We start from the raw sequence: 26,855 nt of genomic DNA on the forward strand, positions 1-26,855 counted from the left end.
TGGTATAACAGTGATGGCTTGAACATGTAAGTGCTTTTGGATCTGCCAGAAATTGGCTTGTAACATGTAAGTGCTTTTGGATCTGCCAGAAATTGGCTTGTAACATGTAAGTGCTTTTGGATCTGCAAGAAATTGGCTTGTAACATGTAAGTGCTTTTGGATCTGCCAGAAATTGGCTTGTTACATGTAAGCGCTTTTGGATCTACAAGAAATTGGCTTGTAAGGCCACACCAATTTAATTTCTTGTTCTACGGATTATTGGACTCCAAAAATTGGGGCGAGCGAGTGATTTGAAAATTTTAATAAAAAAATATTTATTTTGCAAATTTTTGAGGCGAAGCTTGAAAAGTAAAGGCGAGCGATTATATTTTTTTTTTGTAAACATAAAATAGTAGATTTTGACAAAAAGGTGCGGGCGGGTCTGTGGAACAAGGAATTAAATTGGTGTGGCCTAACATGTAAGTTCTTTTGGATCTGCATGAAATTAGCTTGTAACATGTAAGTGCTTTTGAATCTGCCAGAAATTGGCTTGTAACATGTAAGTGCTTTTGGATCTGCCAGAAATGTGCTTGTAACATGTAAGTGCTTTTGGATCTGCCAGAAATTTACTTCCTATTCTTCCAATACTTTTAATGAGGGGTTAAATACAACAAAACATGCAACCTTTTGTTTATCAAATAATGTAAAGGAGTATAAGATCTTGGTGCCCTCTTTTCATCTTGATGATTTTCTAAATTATGATTCCACATTGATAGTAATAATGTGATTTATTGCTATTTTGTGCATTTTTCCTTTGATCTTTTTTGTGATAATTTTTCATATGCTACTCACTTGAGATGGAAAATTATCGCTAGATACTAAGGAGGCACGTGGCGTTGCAAATGAAATTGACATGAAATTGACAACATCGTCATAGGTAAAATAGCAATAAACAGATTATCATTGGTCATCTCAACTCGATTGCTTTTCTCGCTTTCGCCGTCCTGGCTCAAGCGAGAAAATAAATTTGTTAAAATGACCAATGATAATCTGTTTAATTAACTGTTAATTATCATAAAAATGCCTCTGTCCAAATTTCATAAAATTCCGTTGAGATTTGACAAAGTTATTTCCATAATCACAGGCTGAACTTAAATGTTGAAAACGGCAATGCAATTGAGGATTGCTAAGTCTTGCTTGTGCAACAAATTGATGCGAAATGAATAAAACATGCCTTTAAATAGAAGCAGAATGTTTAAAGCAAAATACATGCTGAAAAACTTGCTATGACATGCACAACTTAACTTCCATGCCAAAGGTCTAAGACTGCAATTTTGAGGTGAATAACATATTTAAATGAGCTGTTATTGATTTGTTGTCCAGACCTTGTGATTTTGTGTCAATAATTCATACATAATATCCATTCAACATAAAAGAAGTCTGAGGACACGAATGACCACACTCAAGCTTGCTTTTAATATGTGAAAACACTTTTTGAGAGCATTTGACACACTGTTAAATTACTAGATTTATAATGTTCAAGTGATTGGTATGTTCTTTTCATACTTTTTACTGCTTTGTTTTTATTTCTCATGTAATACAATGAAAACAAAAAAAATTAGCAACTTTTCACTTATAAAAGGGCATAACTCTAGAATAGTATGGGACTCATTTCTAGTGTCAGTGGTTGTTTTTATGCCACACTTAGGGACTTGTGTTTTTTTGGGGTCTGTTTGTCTGTTCATTGGTCCATCCATTTGTTCATCCATTCATGCTTCTGTCTGTCCTGCTTAAGTAAAGTTTTTGGTCAAGGATGTTTTTGATGAAGTTGAAGTCCAATAAACTTGAAACTATTCTCTATGTTATGTTATATTACTAATTTGAATGCCAAATCTGACCACAATTTCACGACCCACAGAACATAGAAAATGATAGTGTTTGTGGGGGGCATTTGTGTACTATGGACACATTCTTGTTTGTTATATCATGATTTTTTTTTGTCGTTTCAGAAGTTTGATATTCATTGCAGATCTTAAATAATATCTGTTAATTTATTCTCAACCTTTCTACAGATGAATTGATATAGAGCTTGACACAATGTATAGGCAGTCAACTTCTACTGACCTCTTACTGTATCTATTTTTTTTAATTGTTTGTGCTTTTGAGTTGCTGTTTTACTGGTGTGAACCCATATTTTCTTTTATTCATATATAAAATAAAACACATAAAGCTTGCAAATTTTAATATCTTTCCCACCCAGCAATAACTTTTGCATATTTCAATCATGATATGTATCTGTATAAATAAAAATGAAATTACTTAGCTAATTTTAATACAGCATATTTATCTACAGTTTCTAACTATCAAAAATATTTCTCTGATTTAATATTTAAATAGTACATATTTTAATACAATATCACTACTAACTAAAATACTAAATATTTGTGTATCCCACGTCACTAATCACAAAATTCGTAAAAATTTGCTCCAAATGAAATAGAAAACTTTTCTGCCATGTTTGAATCAAATAAAGCAATAATTTCAATAAACACTAGAAATGTAAGAATGCCTTACGGCTGAATACAAATAACCAGAATAAATACACAAAAAAAATCCCTTTTGGCACACCAGGAAAATTGAATTAGGTCAGACTAGTAATTTCAAAGGAGAACCTGTCCTAATGTAACTGGTGAACTCAAAGTCATCACCATCAAAAGGTATTATCTGGACCTGGTAGACTTATTCTTGAGATAAAATGATTTACAATTGAAAATTTTCAGTTGGTCTATGCAAGATGCATCATTTATAACACTGCCACCAGCCCATATCAATATCCATAGCCAGCAATCATTTTGACAATTCAAAACCTGTGCAAATAGAACCTGTTGAAACTTCATTTTTGTAACAGGACATACAGTGAATAGTCTTTTATAAAATTACCAGTGCCTATGCAAACAAAATCTTCTGAAGTTTATTGTAATACATGTAATAGGCAACTGTACATGATTCACATAGACTTTAAATACAAAAACAAAATTATAAGCATAAATATATTTTGCAAGCTTTTATGCTGACTAGAAATAACTGCAACTTCTGCAAAGCTGGATAAAATAATATCAAAATCTTTAAAATAACATACAAGATTGATGTATAAATCCTAAAACAATATATTCTTTATATTTCATATTTTGACATCATCATCTTTCCTAATTGACTGATGCTGTTTGAAGTAGCAAAGTGTCAAAGGACAAATATTCCATGCATACTCAAGGCCAACTGAAACAATTATCACTTTGGGAGGTTCAGCAAAGTGGGTACACTTGAATGAAGGGTGATCCTTTTAGTTATTTTACAGAAATCTCTGATCATTACATAATGATTTAACAAAACTACCCTTCAAGAAACTAACAAGGATCTGATCAACTTGTTGATTGAAGAATTTAACACAGTAAAGGATATATATATTGTATACATACATAATGACCCAAGGACAATATTAATGATAAATCATACTTTACAATCAGTATGATTATTATGCTAAAGCAGTGTCAAAAGATGTTCTTAATTAAAACCTGAAGCTAAATGCAAATGTTCTTTACAAGCAAATATTTAAAAAATCAGTAAAGTATGAAAATGAATTAAAGGTTTAATGTCACATGAATGAATAACATAACCTCTCTGAAAAATAAACATACTAAATACTAGGAGTTTAAGAATTTTATATTTTGATAAATGAAATTGATATCATAAAAACTATGAAGTTACTGATTCAATAAAATAAGCTTGACAGATCACATATGCCACACAGAAAGCAGAGAAAAAATAATACTTGATTGAACAGCTCTTAAACTTACATATCCCACCATAACCAGAATTGCATACCTATACATGCTATATGCCCTCAAAGTTTATCACAAACAATAATAATATGAAAGACGATGTTGTTAAAAATAATTGGCAATATTCTGTATATATCACATATGCTAGCTAAATGAAAGTTATGATGAAATGTCATTTTGTAAAAGATCTGGTATCTATAGACACCTTTGTAAGTTGTCTACCATAAGAGATTCATAACATCAACCACATTAATGTCCCTCAGAAATCCACACCAGAAACTACTAGATGCTGCATGGTATTTCTTGCTGAAAAAAACATAAAATATGCAAAATGTTAAACATTTAAAGATACAAGAAATCAATATTAGAATTCATTACTATAATTTTATGAACATCTTTTTGTGTCAACTTAAATTTAAGGTCTTTGAAATAGTTTGAATTCAATCAATTAATAATATAATATAATCATCTTCTAAATTAAAACAAATCAATAAGGATAAAGATGAAAGCAATCTTTACCCATACTGGCCATAGTGCTTATAATCACTTATTTTTTTTGTAAGGATGGTTTTCTATTTTATCCTATTTTTCAGATATGCATAGAAAATTTTATCTGAATCTGAATCTTTTTAAAAAGTAACTCATAGAAAGGCTGCTTTTTTTATTAAACGTAATCAGAATACGATCTTCATAGGAAGAGAATTTTGTAACTATACTATGTCAGTTGTAAAAAGAATAATAAATATGGAGTGTACATAAGTTTCACAAAATTTAAACACGAACCTTCAAAGTAAGTGGTATCTGTTTCATCCTCAGGTTGGGGTACAAATGCTGGTTCCATTTCTAACAACTTATTCCAATCTAAATCTCTGAAATATGCCATCTTTTTCACATCTGAAAGTAGATAGCAATATCATAAAACAAGAATGTGTCCTCAGTACACGAATGCCCCACTTGCACTATCATTTTCCATGTTCAGTGGACCGTGAAATTGGGGTAAAAACTCTAATTTGGCATTAAAATTAGAAAGATCATATCATAGGGGACATGTGTACTAAGTTTGAAGTCGATTGGACTTAAACTTCATCAAAAACTACCTTGACCAAAAACTTTAACCTGAAGCGGGACAGACGGACGGACGAACGAACGAACAGACAGACGGACGGACGGACGCACAGACCAGAAAACATAATGCCCCTCTACTATCGTAGGTGGGGCATAACAAAAATAAATGGAGAATGTGTCTATGGGCCACAGTTCCCCACGCATGTAAATATGCATGAGTAAACTTCCACATACAGATGCAGGATTCGTGTAGTTTTGACTATTTTGTGATTATAAGCATTGTGTATACGTTTCATAACCCATGGTTGAGGCAAACTAAAGTTAGATAACAGAAACGACAGATATAGCAATTTTTATGTCTATAAAGAGCTAAAACTCATGAACAGTAAAAGTGACGCCACCCTTTTAGAACTTGATCTGTGTTCTGTGCTAATATGCATATAAGTGTTATACTATTTGGTTGAGGCAAACTTAAGTTAGAAAAGAAAAATACAGCAATTTTTATGTTTATAAAGGGACATAACTCATGAACTGATTACACCCAATTTTAATATTGATCTGTGTTTTGTGGTAATATGCATTGTGTATAAGTTTTATAATATTTAGTTGAGGCAAACTAAAGTTAGAGAACAGAAACCAATTTTGGGGATGTTCAGGACAGACTGGCATGATAACATTTAATGCCCTTTCCTCTAAGGCAGAGTTTTATTCTCCAGAGATTTCTTGTGGCAACAATTTACTACTGTGAACAAGAGGCTCTCAGGAGCCTGAATGGCTCACCTGTTATTTTTTTGCTTAAATCTTTCATCAATGATTATTTTTGCTTTTCAATATATATTAATGAGTGACTTAAATATGCTACATGTATCTAAAACATTGTATGTGTCATATTTTCTTCAAAAGCAAATAAATGCATTTTACCTATATGTTCCATTTTAGCCATAGTATCTATGTGTCTTGACGTATAAGGAAATAAAATACAAAATTGATACCAGATTCATTTGAGAAGATTTTTAAAGTTAAAAAACATAAACAACTTGTGTAAAATTGTCCTTAAAGGGCAATAACTTCTTAAGGGGTCAATTGACAATTTTGGTCATAAAACTTTTTTGCAGATCTTACTTTGCTGAACAATTTTGCTGTTTTACAGTTTATCTTAATAATATTCTAGATAATAACCAAAAACTGCAATATTTCCTTAAAATAACCAAATTAGTGGCAGCAACTCAACAATGGGTTTTTCGGTTTGTCTAAAAATTTCAGGGCTGAAAGATCTTGACCTTTTAAACATTTTGACCCATGTCAGTTTCGCTCTAAAAGCTTTAGTTTTTGAGATATAAGCCAAAAACTGCATTTGATCCCTATGTTTTATTTCTAGCCATGGCGGCCATGTTTATTGATGGGTCAAAACTTCAGATACAATTTATAAACTAAATACTCTAAGGAACATTGAGTCAAAGTTTGAAGGTATTTGTCCCAGTAGTTTCAGAGGAGAAGATTTTGAAATAGTTTACGATGACAGACAATGACGACAAGTGATGGCATAAGCTTTGGGCCTTGGTGAGCTAAACAAGGAGAAACAAAATAGTTGGATTTAAAATATTTTATTTTTTCATCTCCCAGTGCCCTTACATGAATATATTTTAAAATCAATATTAAAAGGGATGGTGACTGATACATATATTTGAAAACTAAATCAGAACTGTACTTGGCAAAGCATTATTCCATTGTAGCATGTTGACAAAACAAATTTGTGCATGACTAAATAAATATGGATTCAGCATTTCATTAATCACAACTACTTGTTTTATGAAATGTCTAATCATAATATAAATTATATCTTTCACCTGTTAAGTGTACTGATTCATGGATATTAAGGAGAGAACTCAAGTAATGGATATGATGTTTTAAATTAACATTCCTTGGTGTATTTACCTTTAGCAGTAGGTCTTTTCCTTGGGTCCATTGTTAATAAATTATCAATAGCCTGATGGGCATGTTTAGACATAGCCTCATCTTCATCTGGCCAAGGAACATCTGAAAAAAATTGAAAACAAGACGTTTAATAATTTCTTGGGTTGGAGGCGCTTTTCTGAATTTACCTTCATCAGGAACGCTCAAAGCCAAACATTTGAAAAATAAGTACCGAAACCGTTTAAGAGCTATATTTTAAAAAAAAACTAAAATAAATAGCCAAATTCATCTAAAGCCAACTTTGCCTGAGGGAGTTGAAACCTTAGTTTCTTAAAAATTTCAAAATTTATAAACAGACAATTTTAGTAAAATTTGTTAAATCATGTCAGTACCAAAGTACTGACTACTGAGCTGATGATACCCTCGGGGACTGAAAGTCCACCAGCAGAGGTATCGACTCAGTGATGTAAAAAATTAAAAACAACATGTTTAATAAAACATATACATGATATATTGAATCTTGGCTTAAAACAATAAAAAGTTTTCCTCCACAAAATAATTCCTCGAAAAATCCTATTCTTTTATATTATTAAATATCACAATATATCAGTTAATTTTCCCAATAACACAACATTCTGACGTATTTCTAAAGGTTGTAACATACATGTGATTCTTCCGGCGGGAGTTAAAATCTCCCGCTTTTCAGACCCTCTTCCGTCCCTCCCGTTAAAATTTGAAATCTTCCGCTTTTTCAAAATGTCGATCTCGAAAAAATTTCAGTAGACATTTCTGTTTACAAAATAGATACAGACAGGGAAAAAGTCGGAGAAACTCTAAATTGATATGGGAAAAGTCCGAGAAAATCGGAAGTTTCCTGTAATGGAATTTGTGTCAAAAAGGTAAATAGAAAATAGCCTCGAGTAATCAATGAAGGTGTTAAGGATTAGACTGTATATACAACAATAAAAGATGATTGGCTGGCATTTACCTAGTAATCAACTAGCTAGTTAAATAAACATGTCTGGATGATTAAAAGTGATACTGACAATGGAACAGTTGTATAAACATCGACTTTAATTAATTTTGATGCTGTTGAAAACATGGAACAGACTTAGTTTATACTGAACCTGAAAGACAATAAAATCAACTCAAATATGATATGTCTTCTATCTGGTCCAATGAAATACCTAAATAAGTGTGTTTGTCTTATAATTTGACAAAATGCAAACTGTGTGTTATCACCAAATACTTGTACCCCAGCATCAAATTAAAGAAGACACAGTATCTAGCCAAATTAAAAAATGGTGCAAGTCCAGTGCCAAGGGTCAAGACCATGCTTACTACACTTCAGGCAAAGCTGATTATGGTGGCCCTAATTACTTGACCAAAAATATGGAGACAGCTACCCACCAGAAAGACCACAACTTTATCAATTCAACACCTTCTGTTACAAACATGTTCAGTAGTGGTACAAAAGTTGACAATGTGGCTAAACTAAAGCAGACGTACTTTTTGCCAACTATGTATGATGGCTGATCACTTTATCTTGAACTATATAAAATTATGATGAATAAATATTTGAATCCCCCTTATCTTCTATTTTACTAAGTAAAAATGGCTATGTAGGTGCTTGAAGGTATGGAATCATTGTTGTGTTTTAACAAAAAAGGTAGATATGCAGTTTAAACACACACGAAAAAATCTTATGTATGTCGATAAAAAGGTCGATAAAAAATCTCCAGTTTTGAGGCCCAAACTCTAGCTGAAAATTTCCAAATCTCCAGTTGTGGCTTCACAACTCTGTCACATGTATGGTTGTAAGGTTTTGCAATTTTAAAAGTTTTCGCCTTTAAATGATGTAAAAATATCCTTGACCGTGAACATGTACATTTCATCTCATCAGACAAACAGACTAAATACATAATTTGCTTGCATTGTGAGGAGGATTTTTTTAACACTGTGAGTATACTATTGTTCAGTGTTACCAAAATACATTATATATTTTCCATTTAATTTTTGTAAGATTGAATCATTTATGCTTTCTCTCTGCACATTTTTTGGCAAAAACTATTTCTTGTCAGCATGTGGTAAGGTGACCATAGATATTAAATGTTTTGGTTTGAGCGTTGAAAATCTGGAACAAGGATTCACACCAAATATTTAAAGTATTATTTTCATAGTATGTAATATGGCTGCAACTTTGAAAATTTATGTTCGCATCATAAAAATGATTTAAGTTATGTTTTGTGAAACAACAAAATGCTTTAAAATAAAAAACTAACTAAGTTTTTAAGTAACAATATAGTCAACATAACTTAATACAGGTCTCATGTAACCAAATTTTGTTTGTTTGTTTGTTAATGTTTTATCATTTCATTATTCCATTCTAACATCTAAACAGATTCTCACCTCTACTTAATATATTACGGAAAACTAGATCAGGTGTCTCATCATTAAATGGGGGAACACCAGTTAAAAACTCAAACAAACAAACTCCTAATGCCCACCAGTCAACTGGTTTACCTGTAAATAGAAAATAGATGATTAAACATTTCAAATGACTGGAAAAATAAGAATGACCCCTAGAAATTGTACAGTTAAAGGATTAATTTGCATCAAACAATTTTTTTAAAATTTTATTTCATATATGAAAATGGTGACCCTAAGCAGAAGCTGCTCTTTAACCAAGACAAAAATTATCAATCTTGCCGATTATTTAAGTGTATAATTACATGTATACATACTTTTCACACTTGATGTTAAGCAACCAACAATCAATCATCTTTTGAGTTTTGAAATAGTTCTTTTACAAGTGTTGATATATATTCAGAATTTAAAAGCCTTATTGCTTATCATGTTTATAAATTTACCATGTGGTTCCTGTTTTAATATTTCTGGAGCCAAATAGTCCGGTGTACCAAGTATCCTTTCTGTACAAGGAGGTCGTCCACGTCTTACACTTTTTGGAGTCCTGTATGGTGTCTTCAGCAGACCTGCTGCAGGTGTCCTTAACTGACCAGGTGTTTTCAGCATTCCCGGTGTAGTCATACAATTACCAGGTGTCTTAAACAAAGGGGTTTGATGCATCTGAAAAAAGTTAAATCATCAAAATACTGAGCTCTGAGAAAAATTCAAAACGGAAAGTCCCTATTTAAATCGAATGGCAAAATCAAATGATAAAACACATTAAACAAATGGACAACAACTGTCATATTCCTGACTTGGTACAGGTATTTTCTTAAGTAGAACTAGAGGCTCTAAAGAGCCTGTGTCGCTCACCTTGGTCTATGTGCATATTTAACAAAGGACACAAATGGATTCATGACAAAATTGTATTTTGGTGATGGTGATGTGTTTGAAGTTCTTACTTTACTGAACATTCTTGCTTCTTACAATTATATCTATAATGAACTTTGCCCATTAGTAACAGAGAAAAATATTTGGTAAAAATTTACATAAATTTACCAAATTAATGAAAATTGTTAAAAATTGACTATAAAGGGCAATAACTCCTTAAGGGGTCAATTGACCATTTAGGTCATGTGGACTTATTTGTAGATCTTACTTTGATGAACATTATCGCTGTTTACAGTTTATCGCTATCTATAATAGTATTCAAGATAATAACCAAAAACAGCAAAATTTCTTTAAAAATTACCAATTGGAGGGCAGCAACCCAACAACAGGTTGTCCAATTCATTTGAATATTTCAGGGCAGATATATATTGACTTGATTAACAATTAAACTCCTTGTCAGATTTCCTCTAAATGATTTGGTTTCAGAGTTGTAAGCAAAAAACTACATTTTACCCCTGTTCTATTTTTAGCCGTGGTGGCCATCTTGGTTGGATGGCCAGGTCATCGGACACATTTTTCAAACAAGGTACCTCAAAGATGATTGTGGCCAAGTTTGAATTAATTTGGCCCAGTAGTTTCAGAGGAGAAGATTTTTGTAAAAGATAACTAAGATTTACGAAAAATGGTTAAAAATTGACTATAAAGGGCAATAACTCCTAAAGGGGTCAACTGACCATTTCCGTCATGTTGACTTATTTGTAAATCTTACTTTGCTGAACATTATTGCTGTTTACAGTTTATCTCTATCTATAATAATATTCAAGATAATAACCAAAAACGGCAAAATTTCCTCAAAATTACCAATTCAGGGGCAGCAACCCAACAACAGGTTGACCGATTCATCTGAAAATTTCAGGGCAGATAGATCTTGACCTGATAAACATTTTTACCCCACATCAGATTTGCTCTAAATGCTTTGGTTTTTGAGTTATAAGCCAAAAACTGCATTTTACCCCTATGTTCTATTTTTAGCCGTGGCGGCCATCTTGGTTGGTTGACCGGGTCACGCCACACATTTTTTAAACTAGATACCCCAAAGATGATTGTGGCCAAGTTTGGATTAATTTGGCCCAGTAGTTTCAGAGGAGAAGATTTTTGTAAAAGATTACTTAGATTTATGAAAAATGGTTAAAAATTGACTATAAAGGGCAATAACTCCTAAAGGGGTCAACTGACCATTTCGGTCATGTTGACTTACTTGTAAATCTAACTTTGCCAAACATTATTGCTGTTTACAGCTTATCTCTATCTATAATAATATTCAAGATAATAACCAAAAACAGCAAAATTTCCTCAAAATGACCAATTCAGGGGCAGCAACCCAACAACGGGTTGACCGATTCATCTGAAAATTTCAGGGCAGATAGATCTTGACCTGATAAACATATTTACCCCATGTCAGATTTGCTCTAAATGCTTTGGTTTTTGAGTTATAAGCCAAAAACTGCATTTTACCCCTATGTTCTATTTTTAGCCGTGGCGGCCATCTTGGTTGGTTGACCGGGTCACGCCACACATTTTTTAAACTAGATACCCCAATGATGATTTTGGTCAAGTTTGGTTAAATTTGGCCCAGTAGTTTCAGAGGAGAAGATTTTTGTAAAAGTTAACGACGACGGACGCAAAGTGATGGGAATAGCTCACTTGGCCCTTCGGGCCAGGTGAGCTAAAAAGGTGGATTAAATCTGGTTTTTTAGCTATATAAACCTCTCACTTGTATGACAGTCGCAAAATATTTATAAAAACAAACCTCAGCACTTGAAAACACCTCTTAGATTCAACAAAGGTCCTTAATTTTCAGCTTTCATTGTTTTACCTTTTATATTAGTGGTTGCCCTAAACATGCTAAATGTAGCCTTTGAAAGCACATTTGCAAATATATGTAAACAAAGTTCATGCCAATAAAAGGAAATATAAAAATGCAAGAATCTGAGCAATCTAAACTATTACCTTTAAACAAGAATAAGCCTGTCCAAAGTCAGGTGTAGTTTAGTGGTTATTTTTTTGTTGCTGTATATTTTTGTTTTGTTTTTCGATCATTATTTTGTACATAAATCAGGCAGTTCCTTTTCTTATTTGAATTGTTTTACATATGTCTTATTAGGGCCTTTTATAGGTGACTATGTGGTATGGGATTAACTCATTATTTAAGGCTGTAAGGTGACCTATAGTTTTAAAGGAGTAGGTCCGGTAATGGCTGATTTTGGACTCAAAGTTCAGGTTCATCTGATGAAAGATTTTGGGCACTTTTCAAACACTTAAGTGCAGGGTTTCCGCTGGCAGTCGCCATTTTCGCAATTTGCGAAAAAATAATAATTGTGGCGATAAAAATTCGTCATTTGCGAAAGAATTTGGCGAAAGAAATATATAGAACGATTTATTTTCCTCCATCTTGTTTATTTACTTTTTTCGAGTTTCTCGGACTTTACCCGATCAGACAATACTCGGAATTCACCTTGACCTCATTTAGATTTGGACAAAAAAATCAATAATCAGCTGATTGCATTTTATAGCTATCAAAAACAAAGGACTAATTAATAAAGGTGTTGATTGAATTGTTTGACAAAATGATATGGTTAAATGGCTTCCGTTAAATGTCACATACAGAATTTATTTACGACTTTGCGACGCACGTGTTTGAAGCAAACTTTTGATGTCTCCTCTCCTTTTAAAGATAGTTTAGAAAAGAAAGCTGTTGTTGTGACGAAAAATTTTCAAAAAGCAAGAAAACTCTCCGATTCAAAACTTTAATTATCCTTTGACTTTAATATAGGTAATTGATTAGGGAGACTACTTTAAAGTCGTTTGAGTGACACGTGTGTTTCAAGCATAGTTTAAGTCTCAACTTTTTCATTTACGATGGTCAAGAAAAGAAAGTAAATGTTTAGTGTTTATTCATTAAATGTAAACTCTAAAATAAGTTTGACAGAATAATCATAGAAACAATGGGGCAAAATCACCTTATTTAAGGGAAAAGGGGGAGGGGGTAAGAAAAAAAGATAAATTTTAAACGAAAAATATAGTTATGTTACTTGGCGAAAAAAATAATAAAGTGGCGAAAAATATATTGATTTTGCGAAAGAGGTGGCGAAAAAAATAATTGACCCAGGGGAAACCCTGCTTAAGTGTCTACTTCAGTCGATTCAAGTAGTTTTATGTGAAATACTGATTAAGTCATTAAAGACGCTAAAACATGAAAAATCTATCAAAGATGCTATAATATGTCACTTTTCAGATGGTTTTTGACAAAATGAAAGTGGCCACATCGGTGTTTATTCTCAACCTTTAATATATTATGTTTTATCATCAAATACAACTTACATTTAAATATTAAGAATGAAAACAAATGTGGCCACTTTTATTTCAGATGAAAACAGTCTAAAATGCTAAAATTTTGAGGATTTCAGTAATTTAGCATGACTTTATGATACTAGTTCCTGAAACAAGTGCATTGTATTGTCAAAAACTGCCCATATTTATGTAACAGAAGTATTTTACTTTCCAATGAATAGCTAAAAGTTAACATTTTAACAATTTTGTTAAACTGCTATATTTTGGGGTCAAAAAGGGGTCTTACTTTCAGTTTTAGCCACACATATTGAAATAAGAGGCAATAACTGATTAATTGTTGTTTCAAATCTGTCCAGTGGCAAATATCATTTCAAATTTGATCAGGGAAAAAAAAAGGTAGCGAAAGATGATGGCGTTCATAAAATTTATGAAGGGATGATTTCAACTTCACCATTTGGAACTCTTTGATAAGGCATGTAAGGCAATAACTGATTTAACTCACATATGTCAATGCATTACATGTAACAAATTATTTTATTATTATATATTTTTTTGATTACTTTTCACACATCAAATGCATTCAATAGACTGTATTACCTTTTGTTTCCCATTCGATTCAGGTGTACATGGAAGGCCAGACATACCAGAGCTGAATTTGAAAGAGCTAAACGATCTGTTGTCTGATAAGAACTTGTTTGTACTACAGAATCTTGTCATCTTCACTGGTGTTGTCTTTTTCACTATTTCTGTCTTCTCTTGGGTCTGTAATCATGTAATAGAAAACATTCTGATAAGAACATGTTAATGTGATGTGATTTTATTCTGACTTCTTATAGACAAGCCTTTGCTTTAATGCCTAAAAACTGTGTGCTTAGCTGCAAATACCAATCTGCAGGGATCGAAACAATTGAATAATAGGTAAGTAATTAGCTACTGCCAGATCACACAGGTGGTTCAGTATAATGGCGTTACCCAAAGTTCTGCATTTACAATCTCTGAACTGAAGGAACAAAGTGACTTAGTTTACATGGTTTTAATCAATTCTGTACTAATTTTAATAGAAGTTGTTGATAGCAATTTTGTCTAATATGCAGGTGAAACTAAATTTTAAGATCTTGTCTTAAAATGTACGAACAATCAGTACAATCTAAACTGTTCAAATTGGGGTCTGTTGGGAATCCCTATACACATACATTTAATCATTTGCCCATATCATTCCATTGCTTCTTAGTGACTCCAATACACATTCTTACCAATAACAATAACTTAAGGACTCTGTCTGAATATAATTATTTAAACATATTTCAAGAAGATAACAAAGTACAGGTAGCTCTCAAGGTTTCAATCTGGTATATATGTTATGTTTACCTTTAAATCTTCATCATCATCATCCTCATCAGAGCTTATAGAGATACTAAATATAGCATGTGGTGACTTATTTACTTGCACATCCATAGTCTCATGGCTATCTACATGCATGTGTTCTAAAACTTGACTATCATTGTTAGTTTCAGAACAATTTGGGTCGCCATTTCTATTATCACAGCTATCAGCCTTTTGAAGAAAACTTGAATGCATATGCTCTCCTGTAAAACCAGCAAAGTCCCGATAATTCCGACTATCACTTTCACACTGTCTCATTTCTGTTATAGCAAGAATCTCTGAATTCCCAGAATTGGATCTTTTAAAACGATGTTCATCACCATATAAAGATAATATATTAATTTCTTGTGTCAATCCAGAATTTGAAGACGAATGTTTTAAACATGGACTTTTGTCTAAACACACAAAAGATCGTTTTCTGCTTAATGTTTTCTTTTCCTGAATTTGAATATGTTCAATGTCTCCATTTTCATTGTCAGAATGGTAGCTATAAAAACTAGTTTCGGCATTACTAGACTGATTTGCATCCTCTAATTCTTTTTTCAATGATATTTCAGGCTCTGTCTCTTTCTTCACATCGGTACTTGCAGCGTTTTTATGACTATTTCCTTCACTATCATCGCTATCCTCAGAGTAAGAACCATATCTCATAGATCTCAGATTTCTGGCAGCATAAGAGTTCCATACAGCTTCATCTGTCCTGAAATTAAACATGAAAATTTCATAATATTTTGTGTGATTTTAAGTGTTTCTCCCCATTGTTGCCTTGTGTAAAGTAATCCTAGATTCTTTCTTTTCTCAGTATATACATGGAAATGTATATGCAACCTGACTGATGTGTTAACTTCAATAACTGTTCTATCCTTTAATGAAATTGTCAGGACTCTCATATTCAACTTATCCAAGTGAAATAAATTATCATAACACTACCATGCAATATACAAACCACTGCTACAGATTAAGAATGGATTTTCTCTCTTCAATGCAAAAAAGGCAGATTTTACAGATTGAAAATGTTACAAATTGCAAGCAATATCATTATTTCTAAATTTTCAGTTCTATTATGTCTATTATTAAATTAAGGCAACAGTAGTATACCGCTGTTCAAAACTCGTAAATAAAAAACACCCTAACCATAAATATCTACCTATGCATTTGTGGTGTATCGTCTAACTCGCTCTCTTGCCTTGAAGGTATTTTAAGATGACTTTGACAAGCACAATTCTCTGTATTTTCCTTCATACAAGTATGAAAAACTTCCTCAATACTGCTGTCACTAACACAAGATATATTTATACTGACACTGGAATTAAATACACTATCATCACTTGTTTCTGCTATAGAAGAATTGTTTAGAATGTGGGACAAAGATAATGGCTGACGTTTCAAGTCTTGAAACGATCCTTTGGATTTCCCTTCACTTATTATACTTGAAAGTCTCGAAGATTCCTTTCTACTGAAAGAAAAATCGCTGCTTGCATGGGTTGACCAATTCAACGATTCTTGTAGTGTTGGGGTCAGACTCTTGACAGGAGGAGTAAGTCTTGCCAAGGATGATCTACGAGCAGAGCTCACTAATCTATCTCGTATACTCAAACGTTTCTTGGAAATCAACGGAGAATGTCTGATATCATTAAGATGATTTCTTCTGTTGTTGTAAGACGCAGGTGTATCTAAACTACTGACACTTGATCTGACTGGTGTCTGTTGATTACTCTGAAATGGACGGAAACTGATATAACACTGGTCTAAATAAAGAGCCTGAGTTGCAATGTATAAGTACTTTCAGTGTGCTTCAAAATTATTGGAAAAATATATCCAAATATAAAATACCAAAGTTTGCACGAGCAGAGCTACTGTTGATAAATATCAAAAAGATTTTTCCATCTTAGATTATACATGCAATATTTTTAAAATACAGGTAGAGTAAAAAATATCTCTTCTTTCTTTATATACATCAAAACAATTATCAATACTTAATTAATGGTATGGTTTTCTTGAAAAATTAGTAAAAGACTATTGTCTATTGAACATGTTGAAGTAGGAAAAGGATGATATAGAAATATGTAATACTGTTCAAACTGAATCCAAACACAGTAATAGCCTTGAGGGATTTTTACTAAATGCAGTTTTGTTAGTTAAAATTGTATAAGATTTGTTTGTAATAGTCATGATGATTATACGGGTTATGCATTTGCAATTTTATCAATTTCTCTTTTAAGGGTAAAAACTACTACTCTGTCAGCATGTCTTCAAAAGCTTCTAATGACTTACAAATCCAAGGTTACTCTTTAATGATAGTATTTGACCTGGAGTTCTGTAGTAGTCCCGTCTACTCTTATAGTTTGTAGGTAGTGGGGTCTTGGTAACATCAATTCCTATTTTATCTGCAATGATTAGATATAAGTACTGTTGTGTTGTATTGATTTACAAAGAGGTGTATTAAAGTATTATATTGAGCAACATAAAAATTATCATAATTTCATCAATCAATTGATCAGAATAATTGTTTGGTTTGAAAAAAACAAAAAAGCCATAACAAACAAGATTTTATGAATAAAACTGTAATTTTGTTTGAAAAAAAACAACATATACCACATAGGTTTGCAAAGTGGGCCAATCAAAATGAAGGGTGGAACATTTGTACTGCTATTGAAATGACTTTTGATGGTATATTGGGTAGGGCAGACATTTTTCTTTGCGATAGGTCACCTTTTGACTTTGACATTTCAGTTACTCTAAGCTTTCTTTTACCTGCAGAGACAGTGGCACTCTCCCTACTTGAGGCATCTGATTTAAAATCCTTACTGTCACTGGATTTTGTCATCTGTTGTTTACCTTTAACATTCAAAATTATTCTTTAAATGACTATCACCTAGTTATGACCTTCAACTTACCAACATCAAGGTTAACTTTTGACAATCCAAAATCTGTCAGCTTTATGTGACCTTTCCTGTCAATCAACATATTGTCTGGTTTTAAATCTCTAGAATGTAAGTAAGTAAAATAAAAATATTTTTTCGATTATTTCAAACATCATGAAAACTATGAATTTTCTGTAAATGAAATAATTAATACAGGAGAGGGGCTTCTTTCAGTTTTCTTTGAAAGCAATATATTTTCAGTGCAACATCAAGTTAAAAACTGTTTAGAACAACACATATAATAATGTTAGAATTAAGCTAGAGAACTTAGTCTATAATAAAGAATATAGACATATAATTTATCTATCTATAAAAATTAAAATTTGTTGTATGATTGCAAATGAGAAACTCTCTACCAGAGACCAAATGACATAGAAAATAACAACTAAAGGCCACTGTATGTTTTTCAACATTGCAAACAAAACATACTGCTAAGTCAGCTATAAAACACCCTGAAATGACAATTGTAAAACAATTCAAACACGAGAACTAAGGGCCAGATTTATGTACAAAATGTTAACAATGAAAGAAAAACAAATATGTTACACAGCAGCAAACAACAACCACTGAATTACAGACTCCTGACTTGAGACAGGCAAATACAGAATGTGAATTTTCTTCAGAAGACTTGTTAAAGTTAAAATAACATCAACAAACCCTTGGAATATTTCTACATTCAATTGTGTAATGTTTATATCATGCAATATACTAAAAGGAAACAGGTCCCACGTCAAGAGCCTATAATTCAGTGGTTGTCTGGGTCATGTCTGTCAAGAGCCTATAGTTCAGTGGTTGTCTGGGACATGTCTGTCAAGAGCCTATAGTTCAGTGGTTGTCTGGGACATGTCTGTCAAGAGCCTATAGTTCAGTGGTTGTCTGGGTCATGTCTGTCAAGAGCCTATAATTCAGTGGTTGTCTGGGTCATGTCTGTCAAGAGCCTATAGTTCAGTGGTTGTCTGGGACATGTCTGTCAAGAGCCTATAGTTCAGTGGTTGTCTGGGTCATGTCTGTCAAGAGCCTATAATTCAGTGGTTGTCTGGGTCATGTCTGTCAAGAGCCTATAATTCAGTGGTTGTCTGGGTCATGTCTGTCAAGAGCCTATAGTTCAGTGGTTGTCTGGGACATGTCTGTCAAGAGCCTATAGTTCAGTGGTTGTCTGGGTCATGTCTGTCAAGAGCCTATAGTTCAGTGGTTGTCTGGGTCATGTCTGTCAAGAGCCTATAGTTCAGTGGTTGTCTGGGTCATGTCTGTCAAGAGCCTCTAGTTCAGTGGTTGTCTGGGTCATGTCTGTCAAGAGCCTATAGTTCAATGGTTGTCTGGGTCATGTCTGTCAAGAGCCTATAGTTCAGTGGTTGTCTGGGTCATCTCTGTCAAGAGCCTATAGTTCAGTGGTTGTCTGGGTCATGTCTGTCAAGAGCCTATAGTTCAGTGGTCGTCTGGGTCATGTCTGTCAAGAGCCTATAGTTCAGTGGTTGTCTTTGGTTAATGTCTGTCATGTTTGTTTTTTGTAAATTGTTTTGTTACAAATTAGGCTGTTAGATCTCTCAATTTACTTGTTTCATATTTTTCATGTAGGGGTCTTTTATAGCCAACCATACAGTGCAGGTTTTTCTCATTGTTGAAGGTCTTTCAGTAGCTTATAACTGCTTACATCCACTTCATTTAATTTGATGGATAGTTGACTCATTAGCAATCACACCATATCTCCTTATTTTTATAACCAGTACCAGTGAGGGTCTGAAAATTTTGTATAAATTATAGATCTACTGGTTATTTAAAGTAATCAATTATTTTATACTTCCATTTCTACTTTGAACTGAGATTTGAGTATTGGTACTATATAAGCTTGTTACTATGTGATTGTGTGTGAGTGAGTGTGTGTAAAGGTGGGGAAAACTTGTCTATCGTTATCTCCCTATAAATAATTGCTTTTGGACAACTCTTTTTATTTATTCCATACAATGAATTAAATGTCAAAGCTAATTTAATAGGCCTTTATATGTTACCAATTAGCTAATTCTTGGAAGGAATACAGCACACAGTTTCCTGTCATTTAAACCTACCTATGTATAATGCCTCTGGAATTAAGATATTCTAAGGCCAATGTTACTTCAGCTGCTAACAACATGGCCATATCCTCGTCAAAAAATCCATAGATTCCTAGTAAACTTTTAACATCTCCACCTATCAAATATTCCATCACCTGAAAATAGGTTACAAATAGATTTTTACATTGATATCAGTGGATTATTGGATTTATTCAATCGAGATGGTTAAATTATCAATTTTAAAGTTAAAGGCCTCGGCGAGGACTTTAAAATTTATAATTTAACTATCGAGATTGGATAAATCAAATAATCCATGAGTAACTATGTGAGTATCTGTTTCTGTAATGATTAAAACATAAATTTTTCTTTTTGCTAAACCAAAATTGCCTTCCACTTTCCACAAAGTTGTCAATTTCGTTAACACCTGTTAGCATATTTTGATACATCCAGTGTGTTGGTAAAGGTTATGACTCTTAAATATATCCAATCATCTTATGAGATCACCGGTAACCACACCTTGATTAAACTTTTAAATACAATGAGTTTTATTAGGGATGAAGGAGTAGGTCCAGCAAAACCCTTTTTGGCCCCAAAATATAGCATTTTTCAAAATTGTTAAAATGTAAACTTTTAGTTATTTATTGGAAAGTAGAATGCTTCTGCTACATAAATATGGGCTGTTTTTTGACAATACAATGCACATATATCGGGTACTAGCATCATTAAGTCATGCTAAATTACTGAAATCTTCACAATTTTAGCCTTTTAGTTAAATTTCAGACAGTTTCCGTCTTAAATTAAATTGGTCGCATTTGTGTTCATTTTTAATATTGAAATGAAAGTGGGATTTGATGATAATACATAACATATATAAAGGTTGAGGATGAACACGGATGCGGCCACTTTCATTTTTGACAAAAACCATCTAAAAAGTGACATATTTTGGCATATTTGATAGATTTTTCATATTTAAGCTTGAATCAGAGCGTTTTTAATGGCTAAATCAGTTAAAATTTTTCACATAAATTAATTGAATCAACTGAATTAGACACTCAAGTGTTTAAAAAGTGTCCGAAATCTTTCGTTAGATACATCTGAAATTTGAGGTCAAAATCGGCCCTTATCCCTTTCCATAGAATTAGAGAAAATAAAATATATATAACAGAAATGAGAGGATAATCCAAACCAACAGCAATCACGTTTTTATACTTTTTTCAAATAAATTACTCAACCCATAAATAATTAACTTTATTTTTGACAAATGTAATATTGTTCCAAAGATCCGAAAAATAGTAAATCTGCTAACATCCTACAAAAAAAATACTAAAAATGTTTCAAAGTTTTCTGATGTTTGTGGACATCTTTATGTTTCCTGTGCCTAGGACATCCACTGCTTTTTTTTTCAATTGATGAGCCTTCTATAGCTGACTATGTGGTATGGGCTTTGCTCATTATTGAAGGCTGGATGGTCCCCTATAGTTGTGAATTTCTGTGTCATTTGGTCTCTTGTGAAGAGTTGCCCCATTGCCAATCACACCACATCTTCCTTCATTTACATGGATTTTCTTTTTGTGTCCGAAAATAATATATGTATAACATACATTGTATGAGAAGCTGATTTTTTTTTATATTTATACTTTTAAATATTGGAAATATATGTATAATATGATAAGCCTACCAAATAGATATTCTGTTTTGACTGTAATGAGTAAAACAAGTGTACAATAAACGGACTGGTGGCCTGGGCCATTGCATCTCTTTCTGCCAAAACTAAAATGGAAAAAAAAATACATTCAGAAGACAAAAAACAATTTTCACAAGAATAAGATGTCAGGCATCACTAACAGAGCAGGAATTAAAACAAATATCATATATTAATATTGTTGTATAAGTACCAATAATCAAATTTAGTTATTCATTAAATGTGATGTACCAAAACCACTATGTTGAATCTGTTTTGTAATATGAAAAATATGATTTGGGAATGTCCAACTGCAGGTGTATGAACATGTATGTCTGACCCAGTGGTCAGATATTGTATTTTTTTCTGAAAAATATGCCATGATTTCTGTTAAGCCTTTTCCACTATTTTTGCTCAATTCTACACTGCTTATGTGGTCTGGTTCATGCTCCTTATTGGAGGCTGTATGGTTATCTATAAACAAAAAAATCAGTCAGGGGACTTACTTGAACAAGTGATTTTCTAAATCACTGATTCAAGTAACATTATTTCCATAAAGGTTGGAATTAGAGTTGTCTTTCTTTAATAATCACCTATTTAAGTAGTACAAATTAATCACTAGAAGAAGTGATTTAATATTAGTGTAGCTTTAAATATAGAATACTAATGATCCAGGGACTAATTATGTTTCTAAACTTATCAGAACCAACATCTGTGTTGTCTAGGATGACCAGGTCATTTCAGGTAATGACCTTGTACTGAATCTAGGATAATGACATAAAAATCACTTGTTTAAGTATCAGACCTCAATTTCCTTCCCAAAAATCACTTCTTTTAATAACCCCCATTAATTTCAACACCCCCGAACAGTGAAATTTTTATCGCGAACAGTAGAATTTTATTACATAATCTGAAAGATGAAACCTTGAACTTCACAGGAAAAATACTCCCACTGCTGTGAAAAATCTTTTAAGAAAGTATCAGTTCATTATGTACAGCCATAATTATAGCATTTTTTGAACTAAAATAGAATTTTCAGGTAAATGATAGCATCAAAGGCATAAACCTTGCTACTTAAAAGAAGCAAAAAGTTCATGTTTTTTAATTTTACTAATTAAAAGATGTTATTTAGACCATATGTGTTTAAAATTTTGAAAAAACTACAAAATCCCAATTTGTGACAAAACCTCGAATTTGCTTCTCAAATAAGTGATTTAAAAATCACTTATTTCAGTAAGTCCCCATACTGATAAAAGCATGTTGTTTAATTTTTGTCGTTTGTTGATGTGGTTCATGATGATTTCTCATTTTTTATATAGATTAGACTATTAGTTTTCCTGTTTGAATTGTTTTACACTACATGCACTAGTTATTTCGGAGCCCATTATAGCTTTGTTGTTCGGTGTGATTAAAGGCTTTGTCCTATAATTGGTTACATATATAATGTGACTTGGATGGAGAGTTGTCTCATTGGTCTTTTTTCTATTGCTTACTTCTACATCAGTTCGTCTCTGAAAGAGAAACCACTCATTGGCAATCATGCCACATTTTCTATTTTTATGTTGAATATAAACTTTGTCTTAATGAAACTTACCTTGATCCCCTAGATTTTTCTGTACCATGTTTGCCTTTTTCATAACTTTAATGGCATAGATCTTATTTCTGTCAATCTTTTTACATCCTAAGAAAACTTTCCTGAAATAGTGATGAAATACAATTCATGTACAAAATAAAACATAAAAAGCATTCAAGGTATTTCAATAATTTTGGATAGACCTTACACACTCTCTGTACTAAATCAAACAGCTGTGCCATGAGCGCATGATATGTAACTGAATTTGAAATTTGATCTGTAACTTGTCATGATCAAACAATATACCAAATATCAAATCAATATATTTAAGACAGACAGACCAAACATAGTGCAAAACTAAAGTCCCCTTCAAATTCCTTGGTAGGGGACTTATACCTATTTTGTAGTGGACAACTTGTAACTGATTGTTTGAATTTAAACATAAAATACACACATTTCAAAAACTACCTAACCCTTATTTGTAAAACTTTGTGAGCCTAACAAAGAATGTGAATATTAAATTTAACAGATCATATGCCTACTTCCTGGCTTTAAATTAGAGCGCTGAATCTTTGTTTATTTGAGCATGTGTTTTTTGAGGGTTTTTTTAAGGGTTTTTATGTTCTGTGTACATCATGTACATGGTGTACATGGTGTATAGATCTGATGAGTTAAGCACTTTTCAACTGATTTGCATAGTTTTTCTTATTATGTTCTGTTTGTTGCTGTATATAATACTTTTTTTTCCCCTCATTTTTGGTTTTTTTTTTTGTACATCAATCAGGCCTTTAGTTTTTTCAATCAAATTGTTTTACAATTGTCATTTATTGGATTTTTATAGTATATTATGCAGTTCGAGTTTTGCTCATTGTTGAAGGCTGTACAATATCCTTCAGTTATTGACTTCTACTTCATTTGGTCTCTGATGGAGAGTTGTCTTATTGACAATAATACATTTTCTTCATGCTCTTATTTTTACATGTAACTTACAGTTACTTACCCAAATGCTCCTCTACTGATAGGCTTTATGAAATCAAAATCTTCTATATCTGGAGGCTGAAAAACATTTCATATTAACATGAATACTTACATGTATGTACATTAAATTTTCTTAGCTTTTCCTATCAATGCTTTTGGAACATGGTCAGCATGGTCAGTGGTTTTGTTTTGTTTTTTTGGAGTACAAAATGTATTTGTATTATAAAGATCGTTATAAATATAGTGTCAATAAGTGTGAACATCCAAGACGGCGACCATGTCACATGGTATACATGTATGCGTTATCCATGTTATCCTTGGTCGCCATGTTGGATGGAAATACTATATTTAAAACAATCTTTGTGAACTTTCAACTTACCTGCTTTTTATATATCATTTTTAAGTTATAAAAACCTTTTTATTATATGGGGACGAAGTCCCCTACATGTATTTCAGTAGAAAAATAAAAAAAAAATTTAAAAATTTTGCATGAACCCCCTGAGGGGTTTCATGCGTATATATTGGCGAGTTTTGGATGTGTCTATGGGCCTCTGGATATCTCTCTGCTGGAAGCCAGAATAAAATTCTTGGAACGTCTCGAAAGTTTTTTGGTCATTTATACAGGTCTTTACGCAATTATATTTGTTTGAAAACGACCACTGTACACTGTGTATCTAGGTCAATTATATTTCAATTATACTCAGGAAGGCATCAAAGCAAAAATTTGAAATAGCCTTCCAAGACATCATAATTATTTGGACTACGGTTACATCCTGTTTACCCGATTTGCTTGTAATATTTCCACTTATTTCTCTAACAAAACTAAAATTAAATATAGTTATCTCTTTTATTTCATAGGGCTTGAGGTTATAAATGATGACTGGAAATTCCAGCAACTTCTATCATGTCTACAGGGGGTGCATTGGCGGATCCAGGGGGGGGGGGGGGGTCATGGGGGGTCTGGGAGGTTGAAACCCCCCTTTTTTTGTCGCTCAATGCATTTGAAAGGGAACATATAGTTGGAACCCCCCCTTTATCCTTGGTTGGGAAACCCCCCCTTTTTAAATGGCTGGATCCGCCCCTGGGGTGTCACTCAATGCCCCAAAGAGCCCGAGACACATGTGCCTGTGGCTGTGACCTAGTGTGGATAGATCACCTTCCGTCTCGAGACAGCTGCAATCTTAGTTTTTGTACAATGACATAAATTTTCACCTTTACAATAAAGTCTTTGACTTGTTCCATGTTTGTCCTGTTAATTCTTTTCCAATTTCCCTCATTCACAAAATTGTGTCTTGTTTACATTTTTCATATTTGCATTAAAGCGCCAAGAACCAATCAAATCTCCTGTACTAAAAAGCAATGTCAAGGGAGGTAATCATTTGCAGCCCTCTAAATTTTACGCGAAAACTCAATTTATATATGATATGGGGTTTATAGTCCTTTCATACAGATTATATCTTGATAAAAGACTGTTATTTTGATACATACGTTAATATCACTCATATTGAATTTGATTTTCAATTAATTGGAGTGAAATGATTTTTGTTATAAATTAGAGTTTTCGGGTAATATCAATAAGTTTTGGGATATTAAGTAAATTAATTACTATAGGGTTATTAACGACTCAATCCCTAAATTACATTTGTAGGGACAGGCTTGATATCATAGAACATAATTTGGTTACTGGATTAATAAATTTATATCCCTTGAAGATTGTTTTTGAATTAGAAAATTAGTTACAAAAATATATAAATTAAAAAAATAAAAGACATTCCGAGTCGAATCAAAAGAGTTCACCATTTCAAACTTTTGCTAATATTTCATATAATAACACATTTTTAAATCAAATTCCGTCCAAACTATTTCTTGTCTGTCTGAAGCGAATGAATTTTTCTAATCATATATATATATATATATATATATATATATATATATATCGAAATGTCTCTTTAGTTAATGAAATGTATAAAAAAAAGGGGGGTCATAAATGATTCATACTTTAGAAAAAAAACACTTATTTAATTAAAGACACATAAGTGTTTCTGTGCAAAAAAAATGATAATATGGCTATAAAAATCAATTGAGTCTTAATTACTGTTAGTAATAAAATTTCATAAAAATATTTCATTTTAAACATAAAAGTTGCTGGAATATTTTTTCGTAGGACGAACAAAAATATATGACTTGTATTTAAAAGAAATAAATATCATGACCTCAAAATTAAATGATTGACACATGAGCGCTAGTCTCGGCATTTTTTCGCTTCGTATTTAAGAATTAACCTTGTTTGACGTTCTAAAAAAATGAAATAAATTATCGGACACACTGAATCAATTCAAGTCTTTTAATTTTTTAATATTTCACAATATTTTGATTATGTTTAAAGTTTAAAGTCTAACCCTATAAAATAGACATCTGTTAAATGAAAAGCCTCTATTGAACACGCGGCAGTTCTGTATTATATTTAAAAAATTTGTCTATCCTAGTGGGATACTTTTATGCGCCTAGCCAGTACCCCGAATCATATAATCATGTCCTTTGGCTTATGATATAATCCTACGATTAAAAGAAAAAAGTTGATTTGAGTTTGAGTCTTGATTCCGTCTTGTAAGAGAGTCAATAACTTTTCCCATTTTCCGTTTCCTATAAATCACTGTAAAACAAGTCAACTTTCACATAATATCTAGAAACAGTCTGTTGAGCATTAGCCGTTTCAAAAGAAAAAAGACCTCAGAGAAGCATATTCTGACTTGTAGATCTTTTCCAAACAAAGCTTCACTGTTTAAAAATTTATTAACAGTAAGAATCAGTTTCGGTTACTTA

At 32.4% G+C, this 26,855-nt stretch overlaps 1 protein-coding gene across 1 annotated transcript; it reads right to left on the reverse strand.

Annotated features, from left to right (window-relative positions):
- Positions 1–2,204: 2,204 nt before the first annotated feature.
- On the reverse strand, positions 2,205–25,374 carry LOC139481359 (serine/threonine-protein kinase greatwall-like). The gene is made up of 15 exons (XM_071264654.1): positions 25,245–25,374; positions 24,055–24,110; positions 23,076–23,176; positions 21,479–21,570; positions 19,816–19,955; positions 17,726–17,814; positions 17,103–17,215; positions 15,976–16,544; positions 14,814–15,528; positions 14,043–14,207; positions 9,668–9,884; positions 9,207–9,320; positions 6,819–6,920; positions 4,602–4,712; positions 2,205–4,124 (listed from the first exon to the last, which is right to left on the reverse strand). Exons 1-15 carry the CDS (start codon positions 25,272–25,274, stop codon positions 4,078–4,080), a joined length of 2,661 nt encoding a protein of 886 aa, XP_071120755.1. The 5' UTR covers positions 25,275–25,374; the 3' UTR covers positions 2,205–4,077.
- Positions 25,375–26,855: the final 1,481 nt, after the last annotated feature.

Source organism: Mytilus edulis, chromosome 7 (genome assembly GCF_963676685.1).
Source record: "Mytilus edulis chromosome 7, xbMytEdul2.2, whole genome shotgun sequence".
Taxonomy (NCBI): Eukaryota; Metazoa; Mollusca; class Bivalvia; order Mytilida; family Mytilidae; genus Mytilus; species Mytilus edulis.